A 25,940-nucleotide genomic window follows, 5' to 3' on the forward strand; every position below is an offset into this window, starting at 1 on the left:
CTATGTAATTCAAGACACAACACAAAAAGACAAGCAGATAGAGAGCAATAACTAACAACTCAATGAGAATAGTCTCGTCCTGTGTCCTATCTGAAGAATTAGCAGAAGTCATTATAACTAGTGGTCTCCCGACATCACACAAAATCACTTAGGTGCTTGGTAAAATATGGATCTGCGACAAAACTCCAAGGAACAGCAATTCACTGGTTCTGAGGTAAGGCAAGAAGTATGTTTTGTTTGGTTTTGTTTTGGGGAACTAAGCATGTGAGGCAATTCCAATGGACTTTCCAGATTTGAAAACCACTGGTCTATACCAGCAGTCTCCCATCTTATTTTACAGATGAGGTAAGCAAATGAGGACCAGACTTTTCTGTTTCCTGTAAGTTAATCTGCCCTTGTACACTACCACTGTCTCTGCCTGGGCCTCACATACTCAGGCCATGCTAATTTATAGTCCAATCCTACTGTATGAGTATGAACCACAAAGTATACATCTAAGAAGATTTTCCCCTCCCTTATTGGCCAAACCACCAAAGGAAATAGTGGGCTTTAGAAGTTTAAGGCATAACCTAGGTGGTAGAGGGAACAACAGGAAACTCTATCACCCTCAAGCCTAGATTAAAGACAGTACACTGGCCATCTGCAACACTTTTCTAATTGATATTCTTTAATCAACTCTCGCTGTTTAAGAGAGCAGTTTTCCCCTTCAATATAGTAAAATCTGAAATCAGTTTTCAATATTATATAGTAACAATTCAAGTGGGAAAGTAAATGTTTCCTCATGCATTATCACAGAGCAGTGGTCTTCAAATACTTTTAAGAAACAGAGTCCACTTGGCAAATGACATCTTACATGGTAGCTCAATACATAAAAACAGGCAAAATGCTGTCTCCAGATCTGCCAGTTTCCTGTACCTTGCCTAAAGCTTTTGAAGCTCCAAAGTTTAAAAACCGTTTTCTCGAGATATAAAGCGTTCCTCACTGGAATGAGTTACTACAGATCTTAAAATTCAACAAAAACAATTACTTCATTTCACATTCAAAATGATAGCTATGATTGCCTGGCTGGTGCACTCAGTAGAGTGAGCAACTCTTGGTCTCAGGGTTGTTGAATCTGTGCCCCACATTGGGTGTAGAGATTACTTTAAAAATAAAAACTTAAAAAAAAAGGAAGATAGCTAAATTCTGAGTTATTGTGGGGGGGGGTTGTTTTTTGTTTGAGAAAGCGAACACATGCATGAAAGCAGGGAGAGGGAGAGAAAACCTTAAGCAGGGTCCATGTCCAGCTCCTCAGAGTCCAACGTGGGGCTCAACCTCACAACCCAGAGATCATGACCCAAGCCAAAAATCAAGAGTCAGGTACTTAACCAACTGAGCCACCCAGGTGCCCCATCAATTCTGAATTTCTAATCCAATAATTACTGAATATCTAGTTAAAATTATACTTACCTCATTTTCTTCTTCTCTATTGCCATCCAGCCAAGAAAGCATGCAAAAGAATAAACAGAAATCGTAAATACTTAAAACCAACTGAAATCAAAGTTTTTTTTTTTATTAAAATCTAGGATACCGACATCCTATTCAATATGGTATTCGGTAAAGTTTCAATACATTTGGTATAGCAAATATTTATTGAAGACAGCACCACGAACAGTGAAATAAAAAGGTGAATAAAGCAGAGTACCTGCCCTTAAGAAGCCTACAGTGCCCTATAAATACAAAATGTAATTGTTACAAAAGTTAATTCCAACATAATAAAATATACAAGGATAGAAATATGTACAGTATAACAGCAAAGAGGGAGATAGCTCAGTTTAGTAGAAAGATAGGAAAGCAAAGAATTCTTCCTAAAAGAAGAGTAGTTTCTGAAGTATATACCTGTAGGGAGATTGTAAGCAGAGGGAGAGTCTCCACAAAGGTACAGAGATGCAAACGTAGAACAACGTGCACAAGAAAACTATAAACAGTTCAATATTACCTGAATATAAAGTAAAAGGCAAAAAGAAGCCAATAATTAGGTGAAGTAGGGGGCAGTAGCCAGGTCCAAAGGCCAGTTTCTCATGAGGCGAAATACATTTTATCTTACAGATTAGGTGTTCTTAATCTTTTGTGGTGTCCATTCAACAGTCCCTTTGCTGATTACAAGGTATATACTCTATTCAAGGTCACAGCATGTGGCTCTCTGAGCACACAGTTATGTTCTAACAAAGCTAACCATGCTGTGTCCTGAGACTGTGGAATCAAAAGCCCTAAATCTGGTATACATCAGTGCACCAAGGCATGCTGGGGAAAGGGAAGCTACAAAAAAGGCTTTAGGTTATGACAGCCAGATTAGTACTTTAGGCAGGCCACTCTATAGGCTATACGGCAAGACTGGAATATAATAATCTGTTTTAAATGCCCCTTAAAAGAAATGTACAAAAATCCTGTCTCCAAATGTAGGCCTGACTCCATCACAACTCATTCTATTCACCAAGTCTATGTAGCCATATGAAACCCAAACAATGAAGGGGGAATAAAGTTGGCAATACATGGATGAGATCTGAATCGTGGCCAAGGTTAAACACTTTCTTCTACTCCAAAACCACTAAAAACTTCACAGATGCAATCTTAGAACAACTGTATTTCATTAATTCTGTGATGTACATTTTCTCCACATATAATACTTCTGCATCACACCATCAATAACATCATAGTTTGACAGGCAGCATTTTTTCCTTTCTTAGTGGTTCATAAGATAGTTGCGTCTTACAACCTACGACATTCTAGATTTGGGGACGCCTGGGTGGCTCAGTGGTTGGGGCATCTGCCTTCAGCTCGGGTCATGATCCCAGGGTCCTAGGATAGGGCCTGGGCGTCAAGCTCCCTGCTCAGCGCGGGGGGGGGGGGGGGGGGGGGGTGTTGGTTTTTCCCTCTCCCACTCCCCCTGCTTGTGTTCCCTCTCTCACTGCCTCTCTGTCAAATAAATAAATAAAATCTTAAAAAAAAAAAAAAAAGATTCGATTTAAATTAGTACCATGTGGAATTTTTTCAAGAACATCAAAGGTACCTGGACACACCCAAGCATTTGGAATGTCATTCATATTTGTACTCCCTTTCCAGTGTACATTTAAGAATGTTCATGCTTGTCCCATGCTTGTATCCACCTATATCCATACAGAAGTGCTGGAAATACTGAGGTGACCAGAACTCTCTCCTAAGCCCCAGCAGTTCTACTTTGGACAAGCAAATGAACAGGATAATCCTGACAAACTATAATCAGCATCATCACATGATCAAAAGCTGGTGAACCATTACAGAAGTAGGATTCAGGGGTAGGAGGGAAATAATGATCCATTTCAGAAATCAGAGAACTGCTTAACAGAGATGGCAAGACACTTCCCAGAACATGGTAATAAAATGTTTAAAATAATAATAATATAGGCATGTACAAAAAATATGGGGGACAATATATAATTTTCTCATTGTAAAGGCATGTTATGTTAATAAAGATCAAATTACAAACAAACAAAAGGAAAAGTCCACAATCCAACATCCAGAGACAACTTCTATTAACACCTTGGTGTGAAAAGCCTTCCAATGCTTCTTCTGTGTATGTGATGGTGGTGGGGAGTAGGAGGATAAACAAAGATCTTCGTTTTCAAGTATAGCAAATACAAGTCATTCTGTATCTTGCCTCCCTCCCTCATCATAAATAGAGCAGGGGAGCAAACAAGCTGCTTAGATCACAGAAAAAAATATGGAATCACTACAACAGACTGAAGGGAATGATCTTGAAAGAAGGGGATATAGATGAGTGAAGACAAGGTTAAATTTTAAAACAAAGCAAGCATATCCTTTTGGTTTCTATTTCTCTCTCACATCCTCACTGAAACATTGAGAGGAAGGAACAGAGCAAAATAGTTAAAATTCAAGTGTAAGTAACAGAAATGTAAGCAGACTATAATCCTCGATGTTGCTGCCCAAAGCTGGACATTATTAATTTATAAGAGAGCTTGTCAGAACATTTATTCTACTTTTGCTGGCAGCATTAAACCATCTAGAAGCAACTAAAGGAACAACTGGTGAGTTACTCCAGAAAGTTGGGTGGGAAGAGCGGAGTAGATGACAAGGAGATGAGAACTGAAAGCATTCCCAAGAATACATAAATGAGTGACCTAGTAACCCACAGATAACAGAAGAGAGTGAAATCCAAAGCAGCTGATAAACTGAAAGAACAGGGTAGGGGGAAGATATTAGAAGCTTCAAAGAGTAAATCTTCTGGAAACCAGAAAGAGAGGTAAAAGGGTAAGGTGAAAGAACTGGAAATTATGGTCAGAGCACCAGAGGTGGGGTACATTTCCAGGAAATGACAACACCCAGCTGTGGCCATGGAAGCAGATTGCCATTGTAATAAGATAAGACTTTGAAGAAACAAAATTTGAGGAAACAAAAGAAACAAAGAAACAAAGTTCTGAGCCCACAATTAGCAGCGAGAATCAGCCACAAATGTTTTCTAATATAAGAACACTTGTTTTGGTAAATAGTCTAAAATAATGTTGAAGGAAGGTTGACAGAACTAGGGTATGGAAGCCAGAGCTAGGAGTATAGAGTCCCCAATATCCCTACCATGGAAAATAAAGAGGCATGCAGAAGCAGCCATTTAATTGTCTAGCAAACAATCATGTTAGAATGGCCTTATTTCTTCTTTTGAAAAGCTAATATAGAAGAAAAAACAGGAAGACTGAAGCCAGTTGTTTGTCAAAAACGTATAGTATAAGTATCTGCAGCTTGCTGAAGAACTACCTTTAAAGAATGTTGATAGTCCATGTCAGCATGGTGCCAAATCTCCACGAGGCCACAGGGTACATGTAGAAATGACTCAATTAAGAGACAGAGTCATAGCAAGTTCAAAGAACCAATGAATAACATGACTATTAAAATCAACCAACTAACTACCCAATCTCTCTGGTTAGGACACAAAAACTAAAGTTTCCAAAGGGAAGCTTGGTATGGGAGATTTGGCCATATCAAGAATATTCGCAGATGGGGACACCTGTGTCCTGAGACTGCTTGTGCTCCCTCTCTCTTGTGTGTCTGCCTCTGTCAAATAATAAATAAAATCTTTAAAAAAAAAAAAAAAGGAGACTATTCACAGATGAATACTCACAGCTGGATAGTAAGGGAATCTATTCTGGATACCATGTCACACAAGAAATGATACCGTTAAACAGAAGTTTGTTTTTGTTTTTAAGATTTTATTTACTTATCAGAGAGAGAGAGAGCACAAGCAGGGGGAGCTGCAGGCAGAGGGAGAACCAGGCTCCCCGCTGATGGAGGAGCCTGACTCCAGACTCAATCCCAGGACCTGGGGATCATGACCCGAGCCAAAGGCAGATACTCAACGGACTAAGCCACCCAGGTATCCCAAACATAAGTACTTTTATTTACACTGGAAAAAAGACCACTTACAAGACCATAGTGATTTATTTTAAAATATCAGAAAACTTAGAAGATAAAATACTCTTATTTTGCACAACTCCAGAAGTTGGAGCTGTGATGTACAGAATGACAGATTTTAGCTCATTTTAAGTCTGAACATTTTAAATTCATTTTCTTTCTTTGAAAAATACAGGCACTCAGGGGAAAATTCGTAATATAAAGAGATACACAACTCAAATTAGATCTCTTTCTCTACTGGCAACTAATGTTAAGTTCTTCACACCCTTCTGGAAATTGTGTGTATAAATGAGCATATGTATCTCTTTTTAAGGAGAAAACACGTACACGAAAGGAAACATACCTTTCTATAACTTATTTTTCTCAATTTAAAGCCTTAGATATCATTATATATCAATACATATACATGTAGCTTCATTTTTAATTCTACCATCATAATAGCTTTTCATGTTTCTAAGTCACTGGTATTTTCTTTCTGCTGGGAAGTGCTTTTTCAGGTCCTCTGCCAATCAACTGAGTTATTGGTCTTTCTCACTGATTTATAAAAATCAGATGTGAGGCATCTGCAACTGGAATATGTCACTGTACCTCAGAAATGCTTAAAAAGAATCTCGATGAGAACTTACCTCAAATGAGACAGAATTCCTGTTCTAGATGTCAAGCTAAAAGTAAGGTCCTAGAAGGTCTCATTGCAGGCCTTTTAGCTCACTGAGTCTCCTGAACCACAAATCAGAAGCAGCACTTAATTACTTTATCTTGATTTTAATAAGACTTTAAAGATGACATGGGGTGGGGGGCACCTGGATGGCTCAGTGGGTTGAAGCCTCTGCCTTCAGCTCAGGTCATGATCCCAGGGTCCTGGGATCAAGCCCCACATTAGGCTCTCTACTCAGCGGGGAGCCTGCTTCCCCCTCTCTCTCTACCTGCCTCGCTGCCTACTTGTGATCTCTGTCAAATAAATAAACAAAATCTTAAAAAAAAAAAAAAAAAAAAAGATGACATGGGAGTGACTCTAAAGTTTCTCACTAAAATTCATATACTCAAATGCTCAAGGTTAGTGTTCCCCACATTTGAGTGATATATGGGCCTTTTTTTTTTTTTTTAAGATTTTATTTATTTATTTGACAGACAGAAATCACAAGTAGGCAGGGAGACAGAGAGAAAGGAGGAAGCAGGCTCTCCGCGGAGCAGAGAGCCCGATGTGGGGCTCGATCCCAGAACCCTGGGATCATGACCCAAGCCGAAAGCAGAGGCTTTAACCCACTGAGCCACCCAGGCGCCCCTATATGGGCCTTTTTTAAAGAGACAAAAATTGTCAGATATCAAAGGCTAGATCTCAACTTAAGAACACTGACTTAAGAATCTAAAATATTAAAATTTACTTTACTTGAAAATTACCACCAAAAAATGGTAGTTTTCAAGTGAAATAAATTTTAAAACTTCAAACCGGTCAAAATAATTTTTAAGGTGCGTGGGTTAGAAAGTACTGTGTTGATGTTAATTTCTCAAAATTGATAACTACACAGTGATTATATAAGAGAATGCCTTTGTCTTTAGAAAATACACACTGGGGGCGCCTGGGTGGCTCAGCAGGTTAAAGCCTCTGCCTTCAGCTCAGGTCATGATCTGGGATCGAGTCCTGTATCGGGCTCTCTGCTCAACGGGGAGCCTGCTTCTTCCTCTCTCTCTCTCTGCCTCGCTGCCTACTTGTGATCTCTGTCTGTCAAATAAATAAATAAAATCTTAAAAAAAAAAAAAGAAAAAGAGGGCGCCTGGGTGGCTCAGTGGGTTAAGCCTCTGCCTTCGGCTCGGGTCATGATCTCAGGGTCCTGGGATCGAGTCCCGCATCGGGCTCTCTGCTTGGCCGGGAGCCTGCTTCCTCCTCTCTCTCAGCCTGCCTCTCTGCCTACTTGTCATCTCTCTCTGTCAAATAAATAAATAAATAAATAAATAAATAAATAAAAATTAAAAAAAAAGAAAAAGAAAATACACACTGGAGGATATGAGGATAAAAAGGCATCAGGACTATAACTATCAAACATTTCAGAAAAAAAAAGTAATGTGTGCATATGTGTATGTAGAAAGAATGATAAATGGTAAAATGTTCATACTGGGGTGAAGAAAGTATATAGGAAATCTCTATATTATTTTTGGCCATTCTGTAAATCTAAAACTATTTCAAAGCTAAAAAATTGTTTTTTTAGCTTAAGATAATCAAACATTAGGGGCACCTGGGTGGCTCAGCGGGTTAAAGCCTCTGCCTTCGGCTCGGGTCGTGATCCCAGGGTCCTGGGATCAAGCCCCACATCGGGCTCTCTGCTCTGCAGGGAGCCTGCTTCCTCCTCTCTCTCTGCCTGCTTCTCTGCCTACTTGTGATCTCTGTCTGTCAAATAAATAAATAAAATCTTAAAAAAAAAAAAGATAATCAAACATTAAAAACTTTTAAATACCCTCACAAAATCTCCACCCCTTAAGAATCTAAGAAAAAGGCTATATGGACTCAGAAATCCTAGAGTCTCAGGTAGAGAAACATTACCTCTAAATTTTCCAAATTCCATGTTCTGAAAGGCAGTGATGAGAATAAGCTACATAAAAACTAGACCCTATGTTGGACTAAAATTCCAGATTCAGGATATTGTGAAGAGATAAAAACTCAAAAAGAGATAAGACAAGAGAACTGTTGATAACAAAAGGAAGGAAGCCTCCAATGACAACCTGAAGAGTATTTCCCAATACTGCTTGGGGCAGGAGTTGGTTTATCATGTTGACAGCAGCATTTATCTTATTTCTTCAAAGATTTTACTTCTTTGAGAGGGCACTCCCATGAGAGAGTGAGTTTGGGGGGGGGGGGGAGGCCAAAACAGAGAGGGAGGAACAGACTCCCAGCTAAACAGGGAGCCCAATGTGGGGCTCAAAACCAGGACCCTGGGATCATGACCGGAGCCAAAGGCAAGCACATAACTGACTGAGCCACCCCGGCGCCCCAACAGTGGCATTTAAATGCCAAACACTACTCAGAACATAGGAAATAATAAATATCCAACAACATCGTTCCCACTTTCCTATGTAGCTAAGCTTGCTTTACACTAATCCCCGGAAGGAATTTCAATAGTTAAAATGGTCTCCTCCAAATTCAAACATAGATCAGTCTCCACTTCAAGTAATTTTTCATACTGCCCTTCATTCTACCATCCTCCTCCCTTTCTTCCAGCCTCCATACACCTGCCCAAACCCCTCTTAATCCCCTCAGCCACTTCAATCTCACTTTCATTTACTTGGCAATTACCTAGTATGTACTCAGGACTATACTGCCTGTTGCTAGCCTTTTCCTTACCATTCCAGACACTACTACTAAACTCAACCCCTACACCATGTACTTTGCAGAGTGATAATCACATACAACCTTGACTTCTATTTACTGTTTCTGCCTTCCCAACTAGGGTTCAATTTACAAAGAGACAAAAGTAACATCTTGCCTTTATTGTGTTATCTGGGTTGACCTGGGTTGACCATTCCCATTCTTGGCATTAATTCTCATTACTTTTTTTTTTTTTAAAGATTTTATTTATTTATTTGACAGCGAGAGAGAGATCACAAGTAGGCAGAGAGAGAGAGAGGGAAGCAGGCTCCCTGCTGAGCAGAGATCCCGATATGGGACTCGATCCCAGGACTCTGAGATCATGACCTGAGCCGAAGGCAGCGGCTTAACCCACTGAGCCACCCAGGCGCCCCTCTCATTACTTTTTGAAACAAAAAATTCCTTAACAATAGTACCATGTTTTAAGTTTCTCATTTCAAGCAATTCTCAAAGGAAGAGATAGAAATACCTAAAAAGTGACCTGTAGGAAAAAACAAGCCATACAGGTCATAATTTGTAACATCTTCCATACTCTCTCATCCAAAACATAGGATCCAAGTGAACAAGTGAATTAAAACATCCATGAGAAATATATGTAATTTATATAAACAATAAAGTCATGAATACCACCCTGCTTTTTATGAAGGGCCTGGAAACTTTAGGCAAAGCACTTTGGGACGAATACGCTAACCTGAACCAGTGCCAATGGACCTGATAAACAGAAGCACTATTTCTCACTTGCTTTACATCCACATCTTCAACTAGCATAGTATCTCAAACATACAGAGAGCTCCTGACAGAGGCTCATACATACAGATTAAATCTAGAAAAAAATTAGTGAAATGTTATTAAAATTAAAGGCAAGAGTATTCTCAGAGGAAATAATTTAATCCAAACACTATCTCTGATATATACAGATCAAAATAACAACTCTCCCCCCCCCCAGTGTCATACTCATCAACCACTCTCATATCCCAAGAATTGAAACTTTATTTTAACATAGTCTACATATGATACTGAGTAAAGCTAATAACTTATTTTCTTTAAACAAGCAATCACTTTGTAAACAAACACAGATGATCTTAAATGTATCCTTGTGGAGTTCCACAGTCAGTGAGGAAAGGTAAGAATATCACCCCAAATGTTAACAATTACATATTTACTTGAAATGTTTCTAAATTTGTCTTCCAAATTGATTTGCAGGAACACCTGCATAAAGTGAATTATGTTCTCCCCTTCAAGCAATCTGCTTTTTCCACAACCCATAAATTAGAATGTGTGGTGATCTAATTTGAACATTCTAGGGCCTATTATATACAAATCAGTTTCACTATTTATTTACTATTGGGAGTTAACACTCTTAAATTACCGGTTTTATTTTCCTCATTGGGTAGATGTGGGGGGGGTACCCATTACTAAATAACCTTCAGAAGACATAAATGTGTAAATATTGAAATTCAATTTTAGTACCAGTCACAACAGAAAGAGTTGAGGATAAGTTCTTAGTGAGCTGGTCACATTATACTATTGTCTTATAGAGCCCATTACTAGACCACCATCACCACTATCAAAAGCTAACAGAGTATTTTCTATTTTGGGGATACCAGGTTAAATCCTTTACAAACATCTAGTTCATCTGCAATCCTCAAACTATGAAGGGTATACTATTTGTATTCCCATTTTGCAAGAACCTAACATCACAGTAGCAAAGTGACAGAGCCAAGTATCCAGGCTTTTTGATTACAGAGCCCTTGCTCTTTAAATCAAATATTTATTAGCTATTACACAGAAATGGGAGCAAAGAGCAAAAAGTTTCAGAGAAACGTATTTTGATTCAGTGTACTAGTAAATTATTTGCCTAGCAACAGAAGTGGCTGTATCATGAAATAGAGAGTAACAGTCCTGCTGATCTTGTGTCTAAAGAAATTTCCAAACTGTATGCAAGAAATCACTAGGTTTTGGGTCCCCCCCCCCCCGGAAACTTCAGACTAGATTCTTCTATGAAGAAATACTCTACCGAAAGCAATGTGGAATATGAAGTCTGAGGGAGATGGCTTACTATAGACAGACTGTAGGATATAAAGTAGTTAATGTTTAAAAAGCTGTACTTACCCTGTATTTTACAAGACTGAATACTCAGCCTTCCAATCCTACTTTTGCTTAACCACATTAAACAGAAACATGAAAATAGATGGTGGTCAGTTCCTTCATGTGGTTATAGACCCTGATGCAAATTAGCTTAAAACCCAGCTTCAAATTAAAACAATGAAAGTAAAACATGTGATGTGATGAAATCTACACACATGAGATAGAAGGTATTTCTCTTTTCATACACAAAGATAGTAATTCAGGATATTTCTCTTCCATAAACACCTGCTTTCTTTGGTGTTAATACTAAAAATGCTTCTGAAAATAATTTCATTCTTTCATGTTTCAGAAGCAAGTTTTTTGCTGTTATAACTGTAAAAAAATCTACATGGGCTGGATTTTTGTTTTGATAACACAATGAATATAGCAACTCAGAAAGTTCCTAGAATAAATTACCACCAGACCAAAATCAAAACACACCAAAGAGGAATGAAACTCAGCTTAAAAAAAGAGAGAAAGAGAAACTCAGTTTTCTTCAGGAACAACAGCTTAAACACAATAAGACAGCTATCATTTATTTTCTGATTGTTGTGAGGTTGAAGCATTTTCCCAAAAATAGCAAATTAATGTTCAAGGTGTGAAAGAGAAAGGTTTAAAGTCAACTAACACCAGCACAAGTATGGCAAAGATACCCGCACCTCAAAACAAACAAACCCTGAAACTCTTATTTTTACAAGGCAAAGCCGATGATAATATTAGATTACTGTGAATGACAATGCACTGATTACACCATCCCTCACCATTTCATGCATGGAAAAGGAAGTTAAAATAAAATGCAAAGGTTATCCATGTGATAGCAGAAGACTGGAACTAGACTAAATCTTCATCAAGAGTGGCGGAGTAGGGGCGCCTGGGTGGCTCAGTGGGTTAAAGCCTCTGCCTTAGGCTCAGGTCATGATCTCAGGGTCCTGGGATCGAGCCCCGCATCAGGCTCTCTGCTCCGCAGGGAGCCTGCTTCCTCCTCTCTCTCTGCCTGCCTCTCTGCCTGCTTGTGATTTCTGTCAAATAAATAAAATATTAAAAAAAAAAAAAAAAAAAAGAGTGGCGGAGTAACGGTGGTACATCCATTCAATGAAGTAGTACATAGCAGGACAAAGCAAATGATGAAGAACTCTGTATACTGTGCTGGTATGATCTCCAGAATATATTGTTAAATGAAACAGCAAGACACAAAACAGTACGTTTGCATGCTTCTATTTTCAAAATCGAAAACTGAAGACTCAACAAAATTAAACATATTAAAGGAAATGGTGAAAGAAGAACAGGAATGAAAGTTACTCCTCTTTGAACATTCTTTTATTGCAGTAACTTTGCAAACATGTAAAGCCTTGCATTTTTAAAAAATGAGAAAGTAAAAAAAATAATTTCTAGAAACTCAAACTGTAAAAAAAACTATATCAAATTGGTGACTGGCATAAACACAAAGAAAAGCTAACCTAAACTATTAAACTATTTTGACTACAAACACCTTACTGAAATATATCCTGAGGGTAAAAAAAAAAAAGCAAAGAAATCTTACACTGTTAGTAGTCTTACTGTTATAATAATACCAGTATTACTACCAAAACTGTCATATATAAATAGATAAAGCAAGTAAGTTATTACATTAATGTCATTAGGAACTAAGATTTTCAACATAAAAGTGATATAAGTTTTAAAATAAAAACTCTTAAATATGAATTGGAAAAATCCATATGAACTGAAAAGTTTTGTTGTTGTTCTTTTTTCCTAAAAAATACACATATCTTAGGGCACCTGAGTGGCTCAGTGGGTTGAGCCTCTGCCTTCAGCTTGGGTCATGGTCTCGGGGTCCAGAGATTGAGCCCCACATCGGTCTCTCTGCTCAGCGGGGGGCCTGCTTCACCCCCACCCCCCCACCTCTCTGCCTACTTGTGATCTCTGTCAGATAAATAAAATCTTTAAATATATATATATCTTAACTGTCCAATGAAAAGACCTAAGCACTGACAACCCAGTAGCCATAAGTAGCATGACTAGTATCTAGATTATGGTCTCTAAGCACCGTTTTCACTAAAAGGAACCAAGGCTCACAGAAGAAATGGTGGCTCCAGGACTGAGGTAAAAAGTTTATAAATGAGCTAGGGCCAAGGAATTTACTAAAGATTACCAGGATCATGCAAAAGGTCATAGAACCCAATGTGGAAAGACTTCCACTGGACAAAAATGAGGCAATCTGAGCAACATGAAGAACAAAAAACGAGTGCAATGCATCAAAGTACAACAAATATATAAAGATAAACTTATAAAAAAAGTAAGTCCCCACTGATCACCTTTGGAGGTTAGATTACCAATAGGACATCCACTCATCTGAAAATTGGCAAAGGAAAGAACTCAGTACTTGTCCTATCTTTCTCATATGAACTGTATTTCAGCATAATCAGTAGAATTCTATCTAATAAATTCAACAATCATCAATGGCAGCTAAAATCAGTAGGTGAAAGGTTGATGGGGAACTGTGTAATAGATCAGGATGACTACACCATAATTACTGGTTAAATTTGCTATCACTAAAATAAGAGAACCTGGTATTGCCGCCCTGACATGATGCAATTGGTAATCAATAAAAAACTGGAGTAGGAGTCTGATGTAGTAACTACCAGTCTCCAAAAATTACGGGTAACAGAAAAACATGTTAAAGGACACCATAAGGATGCACAGAGCTGATAAATGTAATAAGGGTACTATTACAGATTGAGAGATTTGAAATCTGATAATCACATGATTATTTAGATCCTAACTTAAAAAAAAAAAAAAGAAACTAAGTAACCGTAAAGAATTATTGCCATTGCAGGAGGCATGATAAAGCTATTGTGGTTACTTTTCTTTTTTTTTTATTTCAAAGAGAGAGAGAGGGAGAGCAAATGCACAAGGGGGAGCATCAGCGAGGGGAGAGGCAGAGGGAGAGGGAGAAGCAAGCTTCCCACTAACCAGGGAGCCCAATGTGGTCCTTGATACTAAGACTGTGACATCATGACCTGAGTTGAAATCAAGAGTCCTAACAGACTGAACCACTCAGGCACCCCTACTATGGTTACTTTTTAAAAAACCTTTATCTCAGGGTGCCTGGGTGGTTCAGTCAGTTTAGCACCCAACTCTTGGTTTTAGTTCACATCATGATCTCACAGTTGCAGGATCAAGCCCCATGTTGGGCTCTGCACTCAGAGCAGAGTCTGCATCAGATTCTCTCTCCTGCTCTCCGCCCCCCCACCAAATAAATAAAATCTTTTTAAAAATAAATTAAAATATAAATATCTCTTAAAGATATAAAAGCATGAAAAAATATCTGGGGTGCTTCAAAATATTCCAGTAACACCAACAAAAAAATGGGGATATGAAACCAAGATGGCAAAGTGTTAGTAACTACTGAAGAGTATACTGGGCAGGGGCAGGTGGGGTATTCATTGTACTGTATATTCTCTCTCGTATGAATGTTTGAAATTTTCCATAATAAAAAAATGTTAATGTTTAATTGGAACATAAGAGACAATAACCAATCCCCAAATAAATAAACCTCAAGAGACCATGTGTCCACATGCAGCAAGTAAGGGTGGGTGGTTAGAAGCATACTGGCAAGTGCTCACTTCAGCAGCACGTATGCTTAAAAAAAAAAAAAATAGAAAAGATAAAAAAGTATGCTGGCAAAAACTTACATATTCCTGTAACCATCCAATCACCAACCTACCCACAATCAGGTCCCACTCACCTGGTTGTGGCTGAGCATTAATCTCTTTATCCAAGCAGAAATAATCCAGGATTTACCCATCTGATTTAGACTTTATTTCTATGGTTGCATAGAATTACATTCCCCAATAAAAAAATATGTATCATAAATATGTAACCACAGTGGACATTATGCTATGATGGAAAATATTTTCTATAAGTTAACTTTTGACAAATAGCATCAACACACAGTTCTACTTTAGGGGTCATTTAATTTGCAAAGACTCATGGTTGAGAAAATTTTTTAAAAAGCAAAAATTCAGCAACAGTAGATATAAAACTATTTTGTATTTGGGAAGGAGAATATTAATATTCTGAATATTTACATCTATCTTCCACCCATGTGCCAATCCTTTAGGATAAGTCACCACAGTGCTGTATTTCCGTTTCCTAAAAAAAATCTTTTTGAGTTCTCAAGGTAAACATAAAAACAATACAGTATTTTGTACTTCATTTGGCAAAATAGAAATCTGGTTACAATTTCCACTTCTAGATACCAAATTTCAGATATATGATTAATAAAATAATGTAGAATATAAAGTTGGTCTGTTTCATCTATAAAACAATTGTATCAGAACTTCTATCCCATGGGTTTTTGTTTATGTCTCAAATGTCAAGTTACACTATACAAGAATTTAAGAAACTGTAGTTGGTCCACAACCCTAGCCAGTAAGTCCCTAGCAACTTAAAAATATTCCAGTAATCACAGAGATGTTAAGTGACATCAAAAGCTCACTAGAGGGGCGTCTGGGTGGCTTAGTGGGTTAAGCCTCTACCTTCCACTGAGGTCATGGTCTCAGGATCCTGGGATGGAGGCCCGAGTCAGGCTCTCTGCTCAGTGGGGGGCCTGCGTACCCCCCCCCCCTGCCCTGCCTCTCTGCCTACTTGTGGTCTCTAATAAATAACATCTTAAAAATAAAAAAAAGAAGCTCACTAGAAGAGGTCCAATCTTATTCTTTATGATAGAGAAATACTACAAATTGACAAGGTAGATGTACCCCTCACAGAAACAACCAAGGGTAAAATGACAGAAGGACCTGGACTTGGAATTAACAACACTAGTCAGTATCTTTTTCTTTTCAAGTAGGCTCCGTGCCCAACGTGGGGCTTGAACTCATGACCCTGAGATCAAGAGTTACATGCTCTACCAACTGAGCCAGTCAGGCACCCCAATAGTAGCTAATATCATGTATAAAAGTCAAAGTAGGCAGCTGGTTTTCATATCTACATCTATACTGCTGAGAGCAAGGAAAACCAAAACCGACACTGTAAACACCGTAACTAGTATGATAAAAAAGATGTAGAAATGCCTGGGCAGCTCAGTCCATCAAGGATCTGACTCTTGGTTTTGGCTCAGGTCATGATCTCAGGGTCCTATGATGGAAACCTACATTGGGCTCCATGGCCAGCACAGAGTCTGCTTGTCCCTTTCCCTCTGCTCCTCTCCCTGCTCGCTCACTCTCTCTCAAATAAATACAATCTTTAAAAAAAAGAAGAAAGAAAGAAAGAAAGAAAGAAAGAAAGAAAGAAAGAAAGAAAGAAAGAAAGAAGCCTATTCAGCATAAGCTTTCCACTCTAGGGCCTTTCTAGTACCCTCCTACCAGAAGGTATGTCCCAATTCCTTTTCTCCTCCATTATGCGTTTTCAAAATACCAGATGGGGAGGCATTACAGTTTAAGAGGTTAATTTAAGAGGTTAAAGCAAAACCCTAAAAGTCAGTAAACCTGGATCTGAATACCAACTCCAGTACTTAACACTCACTAAGAAAAATGGTAGCCAAAGAGTTTATCTATGAAACTGAAATAGTAGTACTGTATTTAGTTCAAATAGAGGCTCAAAGGAGAGTATCTATTTAAAATCCTCTATATAGTGCCTGGTATATAGTTAGTACTCAATAAAAGGGAACTGTTAGCAATTTCTATTACATATTTGTAAGATTCTTTCATTAGCAACAGTCTTTACTTATAATGTATAAAAATATGAATCACTATGAAATACATCTGAAACCAAAAAGATATTGCATATCAATTATACTTCAATTTTTAAAAGTATCCACTTTTAGGAAATAAGCATAAATAGTAAGGACCTTGCTCACTTTTATATCCCCGGGTCTTGGCACTAAAAAGGTGCACAGTAAATAATTCTGAACAAATGAGCAGAGGTAGAAGATGAAGGATAGAGATGAAGAGAATGGTAAAAATACAGAGAAGCTGCAGAAGGAAAACAGAGTTAACACTTAACCGTAGTCTTCTGGCCCATGCCAACTGGCTAAGTTTGTTACATATCCACAAGTACAGAAACTGAGACTAGAGTTTGCAAACTTTTATAGCAATGTGACCTTGACCAGTGATCCGTAGGCTTATACTTTTTTAAGCATTTTATTTTGAAATAATTACAGATTGACAGGAAATTGCAAAAATAGTACAAAGAATCTCTGTACACTTCACCCAGCCCCCTCCCATGGTGACATTTTATGTAGCCGGAGTACAATATAAAAACCAGGAGCATTACCGTTAACCACACCAGATCTAATTCACTTTTCACTGTTCTTCTCAACCTGTATTCATATTCATTTGTGTATGCATGTAGGTCCATGCGAAGTTATTCCATACATAGATTCATATAACCACCACCACAATGAATACATATAACTGTTGGATCAGTGCTGGATTCTGAATGATTTCTCACTTCAGGGGCACCTGGATAGCTTAGTCAGTTAAGCCTCTACCTTTGGCTCAGGTCATGATCCCAGAGTCTAGGATCGAGCCCCACAGCAGGCTCCCTGCTTGGTGGGAAGCCTGCTTCTCCCTCTGTCTGCTGTTCCCCTTGGTTGTAACTCACTCTCTATCAATAAGTAAATAAAATCTTTGGGGTTTTTTTTCCCACTTCATTTTTCTAGGACTTCATTTTTATTGTATGGTAATTTTTAAAAAGATTTTATTTATTCATTTGGCAGAGAAAGAGAGTGCACGTGTGCGCACAAGCAAGGGAAGCAGCAGGCAGAGGGAGAGGCAGAAGCAGGCTCCCCACTGAGCAAGACTCCAGGCTCAATCCCAGGACCCTGGGATCAGAACTCAGCAGAAGGCAGATGCTTAACTGACTGAGCCACCTAGGTGCCCTTTAGCATATGTTTAAAGTATACCAATCCATGACAGACTAACAGTTAATTTTGAGAAACACTAACTACAAGATGTACAAATTGTCTGTATACTATTTGGAACCCCTTATTTCCTAAATAATTGATAACTGGATTTATTTTTCTCCTGTTAGGTAGCAGACAATCAAAACTGAAACATATACACGAAGTCCCCACTTTTTGTATATTGGGATTTTACTGCTATCTAACAAAGTTCAGATATTCTTCATTCCTCAGTCAGGATTTCACCTTGAAACAATTCCTCCAAAAGAATGCAATGTGTGGGGCGCATGGGTGGCTCAGTTTGTTCAGCATCTGCCTTCAGCTCGGCTCATAATCCCAGAGTTCCAAGACTGAGTCCCTTGTCAGGCTCCCTGTTCAGCAAGTTATCTGCTTCTTCCTCTACCTCAGCTCCTCTCCCCAACTCACGCTCTCTCTCAAATGTGGGAGGGGGGAATGTTTAAAAAGAAAGAAAGAAAGAAAGAAAGAAAGAAAGAAAAGAAGAAGAAGAAAAAGAAGGAGAAGGAGAAGGAGAAGGCGGCGGCAACATGTGGGGAATAAAAGACATCACCTAAAAAAAGGAAAAAAAAAACCCAAAAAACCAAAACTCCAGGTACTTCACAATCCTCATCCAAAATTCTTCCACTGGATTTCTTTTTTTTTTTTTTTTTTTAAGATTTATTCATTCAGGGGCACCTGGGTGGCTCAGTAGGTTAAAGCCTCTGCCTTCGGCTCAGGTCATGATCCCAGGGTCCTGGGATCGAGCCCCACATCGGGCTTGCTGCTTAGCAGGGAGCCTGCTTCCTCCTCTCTCTCTCTCTCTCTCTCTCTGCCTGCCTCTCTGCCTACTTGTGATCTCTGTCAAATAAATAAATAAAATCTTTAAAAAAAAAAAGATTTATTCATTCATTTGACAGATAGAGATCACAAGTAGGCAGAGAGGCAGGCAGAGAGAGAGAGAGAGAGGAGGAAACAGGTTCCCTGCTGAGCACAGAGTCAGATGTGGGGCTCAATCCCAGGACCCTGGAATCATGACCCGAGCCAAAGGCAGAGGCTTTAACCCACTGCGCCACCCAGGTGCCCCCCATTGGATTCCTTTTTTACATTCCCAGATTCCTGAAAATACACTAGAATCATTTCTTACCTGGAGTTTGGAGAAATGTTTCTTTAAAAAAAAAAAAAGATTTATTCATTTGAGACAGAGAGAGAGAGCAGGATTGGGGGGAGGGCAGAGGGAGAAGAAGATTCCCTGCTGAGCAGGGAGCCTGTCATGGGGCTCGATCCTAGGACATGAAAATCATGACCTAAGCCAAAGACAGACGCTCAACCATGTGACCCACCCAGGCACCCCTTGGAGAAATGTTTCGATATGTTTAGACCACCTGTCCTTTATTTTTTTTTTTAATTTTTTTATTTTTAAAGATTTTATTTATTTGACAGAGAGAGATCACAAGTAGGCAGAGAGGCAGGCGAAGAAAGAGGGGGAAGCGGGCTCCTTGCTGAGCAGAGCACCCAATGTGGGGCTCGATCCCAGGACCCTGAGGTCAGGACCTGAGCTAAAGGCAGAGGCTTTACCCACTGAGCCACCCAGGCACCCCTAGACCACCTGTCCTTTATTAAGGTATTTTCTTTTAGCTACTAGCACATACTTTCTACATCTTGTTTGTAACAGTATGATTAGGACTCTGTAAACTACATTTTTCCTCTGGCACAAATAGCTTATGCTAGAAGAAGACTGAAAGGCTGCGAGAGTAAGAGTGAATGTGTCCTTCCTGTTGGTCACAGTTTCTACCAGTACTAACCCACTAACACATTTTCATCCTGACATTGATTCCAGTTTCTACCTTTTTCCACCAGCCTTACTGCAACCCCTCAGATGCCAGCACCAGTTGTCGGGTACCCCTTTCTCAGAGGCCTCAGCTCCAGGGGGCCCTATCTACTCCAAGCTTCTAGGTTCTGAGAACCACACTCCCTTCCTTTCTCCCTCCAGTCCTAAGATAGGCAGCTACTTCCTGCCTTTCTGCTGGTGTTACCTTCAGTGTCCCCTTTTGATTTTCTCAGTTCTCCAGCAGCCCTTTCAACCAATTCCTTAAATACCAGCTTCTGACTGATAAGAGAAAAACAGCCTGAAAGCTTAAGAATAATTAGAAATAATTATTATTCTAACATAACTATGAGATTCATCACTAATGCCACATGGGGTACAGTGAGGTTCTTACCAAGCTACCCTAAAAAACATGAAACTAGGAATGGGCCATGCCTTCCTGAAAATTTGACATATTTTAAAACTGTACATAAGCAATCTTGCAAATTAGACACCCAAGTGTAGGCAAATTTTCCATAAAGACCCAGGAAGTAAAGACTTCAGGCTTCACAGGCCATGCAGTCTGTTAGAACTACTCAACTTAGACATTTTTGTGGGAAAACATCCATATACAATAAACGAATGAGCATGGCTGTGTTCCAATAACTATTTACTGACACAAAAACTTCAATGTCATATCATTTTCATCTATCACAAAATACTATTCTTTCAATGTTTTTTTAACCATTTAAAAGATATAAAATCAGGGGTGCCTGGGTGGTTCAGTGGTTTAGCCTCTGCCTTGGGCTCAGGTCATGATCCCAGGGTCCTGAGATGGAGCCCCACATCAGGCTCTCTGCTCAGCAGGGAGCCTGCTTCCTCCTCTCTCTCTGCCTGCCTCTCTGCCTACTTGTGATCTGTCAAATAAATAAATAAAATCTTAAAAAAAAAAAGAAAGATATAAAATCATTCTTAATTCATAGGCTACACAGAAACATCCAGGCAGGCTGCATCTGGCCCACTGGCCAGTTTGCCAACCCCCATTCTAGACAGTACTTATTACAAAAATCAAAGTATGATGTTCACTGGTGGGCTCAAAAAATTGAGTTTAAGCCTAGGCTTAAGCTATAATTAACCTTCAACTTCACGGGAGACAAAACAATGTTACTTATGTTCTTCAAACTTTAAGATTTTATTTATTTGAGGGAGAGAGAGAGAGCACGTGCAGGGAGAGGAGCAGAGGGAGAAGCAGATGCCCCCCTGAGCAGGGGATCCCGACACAGGACTTGATCCCAGGACCCCAGGATCAAGACCTAAGCCTACGGCAGACATATAACCACTGAGCCACTCAGGCGCCCCAAACTTTCTTTTGATGAAGACAAAAGATTAGAAAATTTACTAACCAGGAAATTTCAAAGTATGATCTAGGCTCAATTTAAACATTCACCAATTTTTATATCTTCTTTCTCCTTCTGTAACACCATAAAAATAAGTACTGGTTTTTGTTTGTCTGGCCTGTGTGTAGGTGGCTGTGTTCCAATACAACGTCACTTAAGAGTAGTCAAATTTGAATTTCATATAATTTTCATATGTCACAAAGTATTCTTCTTTTGAAGAAAATTAAACATGTAAAAGCCATTAAAAAATGTAAAAACTGGGGCACCTGGGTGGCTCAGTGGGTTAAAGCCTCTGCCTTCAGCTCAGGTCATGATCCCAGGGTCCTGGGATCGAGCCCCGCATCGGGCTCTCTGCTTGGCAGGGAGCCTGCTTCCTCCTCTCTCTCTCTCTCTCTGCCTGCCTCTCTCCCTACTTGTGATCTCTATCTGTCAAATAAATAAATAAAATCTTCTAAAAAAAAAAATGTAGAAACTACTCTTAGCTCACCAATACAGATTGTTCAACCAGATTTGGCCTGTGGGCCACAGTTTAACAACCCCTGTTTTATTTTTATTTATTTTGTTATTTATTTTTTTACTATTCATTTCCATGAATTAAGCATTGTTTTTTGTTGTGGTGGTGGTTGTTTTTTGAGGTGGGTGTAGAGGTAGAAGGAGAGAGAAAATCTTAAGAAAGCTCCACGCCCAGCGTTGAGACACTCACACAGGGTTCAGTATCACCATTCTGAGATTGTGACCTGTGCTGAAATCACATCATGAAGTCAGACCCTCAAGCAACTGAGCCACCCAGCATCAGGTTTTTGTTTGTTTTTTTTTTAAAGATTTTATTTATTTTATTTGACAGACAGAGATCACAAGTAGACAGAGAGGCAGGCAGAGAGAGGAGGAAGCAGGCTCTCCGCGGAGCAGTAGGCCCGATGTGGGGCTCGATCCCAGGACCCTGGGATCATGACCTGAGCCGAAGGCAGAGGCTTTAACCCACTGAGCCACCCAGGCACCCCCCAGCATCAGTTTTTAAATTAACCTTGAGGGGCTCCTGGGTGGCTCAGTTGGTTGGGCAACTGCCTTCAGCTCAGGTGATGGTTCCAGAGTCCTGGGATTGAGTCTGGAATCAGGCTCCCAAATCCATGGGGAGTCTGCTTCTCCTTCTAACCTTCTCTGCTCTCATGCTCTCTCTCACTCTCTATCTCAAATAAGTAAATAAAATCTTTAAAAAAATTAACTCTGAATAATGCAAATTTCTGAATCAGAGAATCAATAAGTAAGAATCTTGATGTTCAACTTAGAAAAACTTAAGTTAGAGCAATATGGTCTCATTTCTAAAACAATTCAAATAGAAAAAATATTACAGACATCCAAGCAAGTTAGGTACAAGTTTATTTCAAAGTAACCATGATTACACAGCCTCTCCTATTAATCTACAACTACTCTGATCAGCACCGAGGAATGATGTCTCTGGAATCTTTTGCTCTCGCAAATATGTTCATTATTGCTACTTGTGAGCTTGTGAGCTCTGTCCATTTGTCCAAAAATCGTGAGTTAAAGTCCTAAGAGAAGCCCTGAACTAGAACTACCTCATCATGTGGACAGAGCATGAACTGGTAATACAAAAAAAGCACAAGCAGCAGTGCAGTTTCATGCAGGACATGAAGAAAGGCAAAACTAAACATTAGCCCTCTTCACAAAGGCCAAGTTATTTGCCTATGTACCTCTCCTGGTTTCCTTAATATATGGAATGACAGCAAACCAAGGCTGGCGTCTCACTTTAGTACAAGTTCCTAGAAGCTCATTTCCAATGACGATTTCAGACTACTTAAGGCACTTGGCCAAAGGAGGCGATCTGGATGGTTTACATATCCAGTGTAACTTTTGCTGCAATATGTTCAGCCATCTAACCCTCTAGCATACATATTTGCAAAGTCAAAAGAAATAACTCAAGGAGGAAATTCTCTGCACCCTCCGAACTGAACTATTACAAGCACCTCAAGACTCCAGAAGACCCCCAGGAAAACAAGTTAACTCAGAATACAGAAACCCAGTTGATTACTAATGGCTGCTATTATGTTATTCCTTAATTAGTATCATTAAAAAGTTAGTCTTGGAGCAGCTGGATGGCTCAGCTGGTTAAGCAACTGACTCTTGATTTCAGCTCAGGTCATGATTTCAGGGTCATGGGATCAAGCCCCTCCTAGGGCTCCAAGCCAGCACGGAGCCTGCTAGAGAGTCTCTCTCTCCCTCTGCCTCTCCACTCCCTCTTAAAGGAAAAAAAAAAAAAAAAAAAAAGCAGTCTTTGACAAATTGGTAAATGAAAATACCCCTGCTCAAGTTGTGGTATCATCACTAGCTAGCAAACATAGCTTGAACTTCTTTGGGTCTTCTTTTCCTACCTTATTCATAAAATCAGAGGCGCTATCTTCCATGCCCTTTAAAAATCACAACCTTGGTAAACCATAATAATGAGTTAGGGAGGGAAAAAGTGGGAAGACACAGTAATGAGAAGTTATTAATTAAGGTATTAAAGCCTCCCTCAATGAGATACCACTTAAGGAATTTACACTGGGGCAAATGCAGAGGAGTCTAACTGGAAACGGACATGGGGACAATTTTCCCTATGTACCCTACCCTTCAGTATGACCCTTGAGCACCCTCCATTCACCCTTTTTGCCTAACTCTCATTCTTTCAGGCTAAGTATACATCCTCTGGGCAGCCCTCCCTGCCTACCCACCCCTCTACTCCACCAGTCTGGCTTAGCCTTCCCTGCTCTAGCTCACTGTACTTACTTTTGAATCCCTATCACAAGGTAGGAATTCAATAAATGTTAGCTGAATAGCCAAGAGTTCAATCCAGCTAGTTTTTCTTAATCAACTGGATTTAAAAGGTTCGATTACAATGGAAAAAAAAAAAAAAACCTGAATATAATTCATAATTATTTCATAGAGTTTAAGGCTTAGCATGTAATTTTTTTTTTCAGTTCTAAATATAAAAAGCATCAGCTATTCCAGAGAACAAAAGCCTCAATTTTAGGGGCGCCTGGGTGGTTCAGCCATTAGGCATCTGCCTTCAGCTCAGGTCATGATGCCAGGGTCCTAGGATCAAGCCTCGCATTGGGCTCCCTGCTTGGTGGGAAGCCTGCTTCTCCTTCTCCCACTCCCTCTGCTTATGTTCCCTCTCTGGCCGTGTCTCTCTCTGTCAAATAAATAAATAAAATCTTTAAAAAAAAAAAAAGCCTTAATTTTAGAGTATCAAGTCTTCTACCACTTTTCAGTGCCACAGCCTTATGGTATATCCCAAAAAACCCCCTTGATTTATCACTGCATCTGTAGTTGCCTCAATTCCTTTTGGCCCCTAATATTCACAGAGAGATAAATGAGACTATTGATCAAAGGATTTGAACAGAAAGACAACTAAGCAAGGGGAAAGGGGTGTAATTTAAATAGATTATCCATCCTGGAAAAAACACAAATATGCAAAACAACAACTAAAAAGGCTGGGGGAAAAAACTGGTCTAGCACAAAACACATTGGCTATCCTACCTTAGGAAACACTCATGGTTCTCTCTCAGACCACCACTATGAGATCTCCAATTATTCATCAGTCTGTCTCCACAAGGACCAACAGAAGAAGCATAAAAACTTCTCTCAGCACTAATCATTCATTAGCCCAACTCATACACTCAATTCCCTGACTTTCTCTGTCCTACTGCAAGTTATTTAAGAATGTTTTACAAAAGATGTGAGTAATTACTTTTTAAATATTTTATTTATTTATTTGAGAGAGGAAGACACAGCGAGAGAGGGAACACAGGCAGGGGAAGTGGGAGAGGGAGAAGCAGGCTTCCCACTGAGCAGGGAGCCCAACACGGGGCTCAATCTTAGGACCTCAGGATCATGACCTAAGCCAAAGGCAGACGCCCAACAACTGAGCCACCCAGATGACCCTATGCCAGTAATTATTAATGCTGCTATTCACTCTATCAGAAAATCAGATTGACAGTTATGAAGAATCAGGTCAACTCAAACACTTATTAAGCACATACTATTATGTACCCAGGTGCTAGTTACCAGGATTCCTCCATCTAAAAGAGTTAAGTGTCTATAACATATTTGTTATATTCCCCGGATTTGGTAGTACATGGGACAAAATCCTTTAGGTCCTAGCAATAGACAGAACCAAAAAAGTCTATGTGATCCAAGAGAATGGATGAATGCTTAGAGAGGCTCCAATGAAATGGCCAGCCTTCCTTGATGCTTCACATTAGTAACCCATAGATCTTAAAAGTTGGAGAATTACAAAAATACACATGCAGGCAAATATATCTTTTAAAATATTAATATGGAAAAACAGTAATTAGGGAAATAAAAGTACTAAGCAACAGGTACACTTCACAAAAAACACACAGCTAACAAATTTTGCAGCTATCATATGCACAGCAGAAAAAAATGTCAGGTTCCAACTCCTGCCCCAATTGGGAAAACAAATGGTTTTATATTTAACTACCACTGTTTCAATGTGTTAACATTCAGCTATTAACATTACTTTCTTATACAAACTGCTATTAATCTACCAGAAAGAATACATTATACTTTTTGTGATTGTAGCAACCGGTTTCCTGAATAATTACAATAAATAGTTTTCTAATGGACATGGTAAACTTAAGCTAAAGAGCACACCTATTAAGGTTATCTTGGGGAAAATTTCAATAGTATATTTTCACCTATTTCTAACAAAATGTTTTATTGTACCTCAACAAAATTCATCTTTTTACTACAGATAATTTTCAGCATAGAAGAAGTACCATAAAACGTGTAGCTTACGTTTTAGAGTTGAAATAGATACTCCGGTCTAGAACTGATAAAATAATGGAAGAGGTGTATTTTTAACTAAGTAATTTTAGAAAGTCTGTGTGTGTTCCAGAT

The 25,940-nt window shown here is 39.2% G+C and overlaps 1 protein-coding gene across 6 annotated transcripts in view; it reads right to left on the minus strand.

Annotated features, from left to right (window-relative positions):
- The window catches only part of SETD2 (SET domain containing 2, histone lysine methyltransferase), a 128,348-nt gene that overhangs the window by 93,814 nt on the left and 8,594 nt on the right, over positions 1–25,940 (minus strand). For all 6 annotated transcript variants that reach the window (XR_006816419.1, XR_006816417.1, XR_006816418.1 and 3 more), the window contains exon 2: positions 1,450–1,465. Coding sequence is in view for 2 of the 6 variants with exons in the window: in XM_045990162.1 (XP_045846118.1) it covers positions 1,450–1,465 (16 nt within the window). In the remaining 4 variants the exon portion in view is untranslated. The remainder of the gene's footprint in view (positions 1–1,449; positions 1,466–25,940) is intronic.

Source organism: Meles meles, chromosome 20 (genome assembly GCF_922984935.1).
Source record: "Meles meles chromosome 20, mMelMel3.1 paternal haplotype, whole genome shotgun sequence".
Taxonomy (NCBI): Eukaryota; Metazoa; Chordata; class Mammalia; order Carnivora; family Mustelidae; genus Meles; species Meles meles.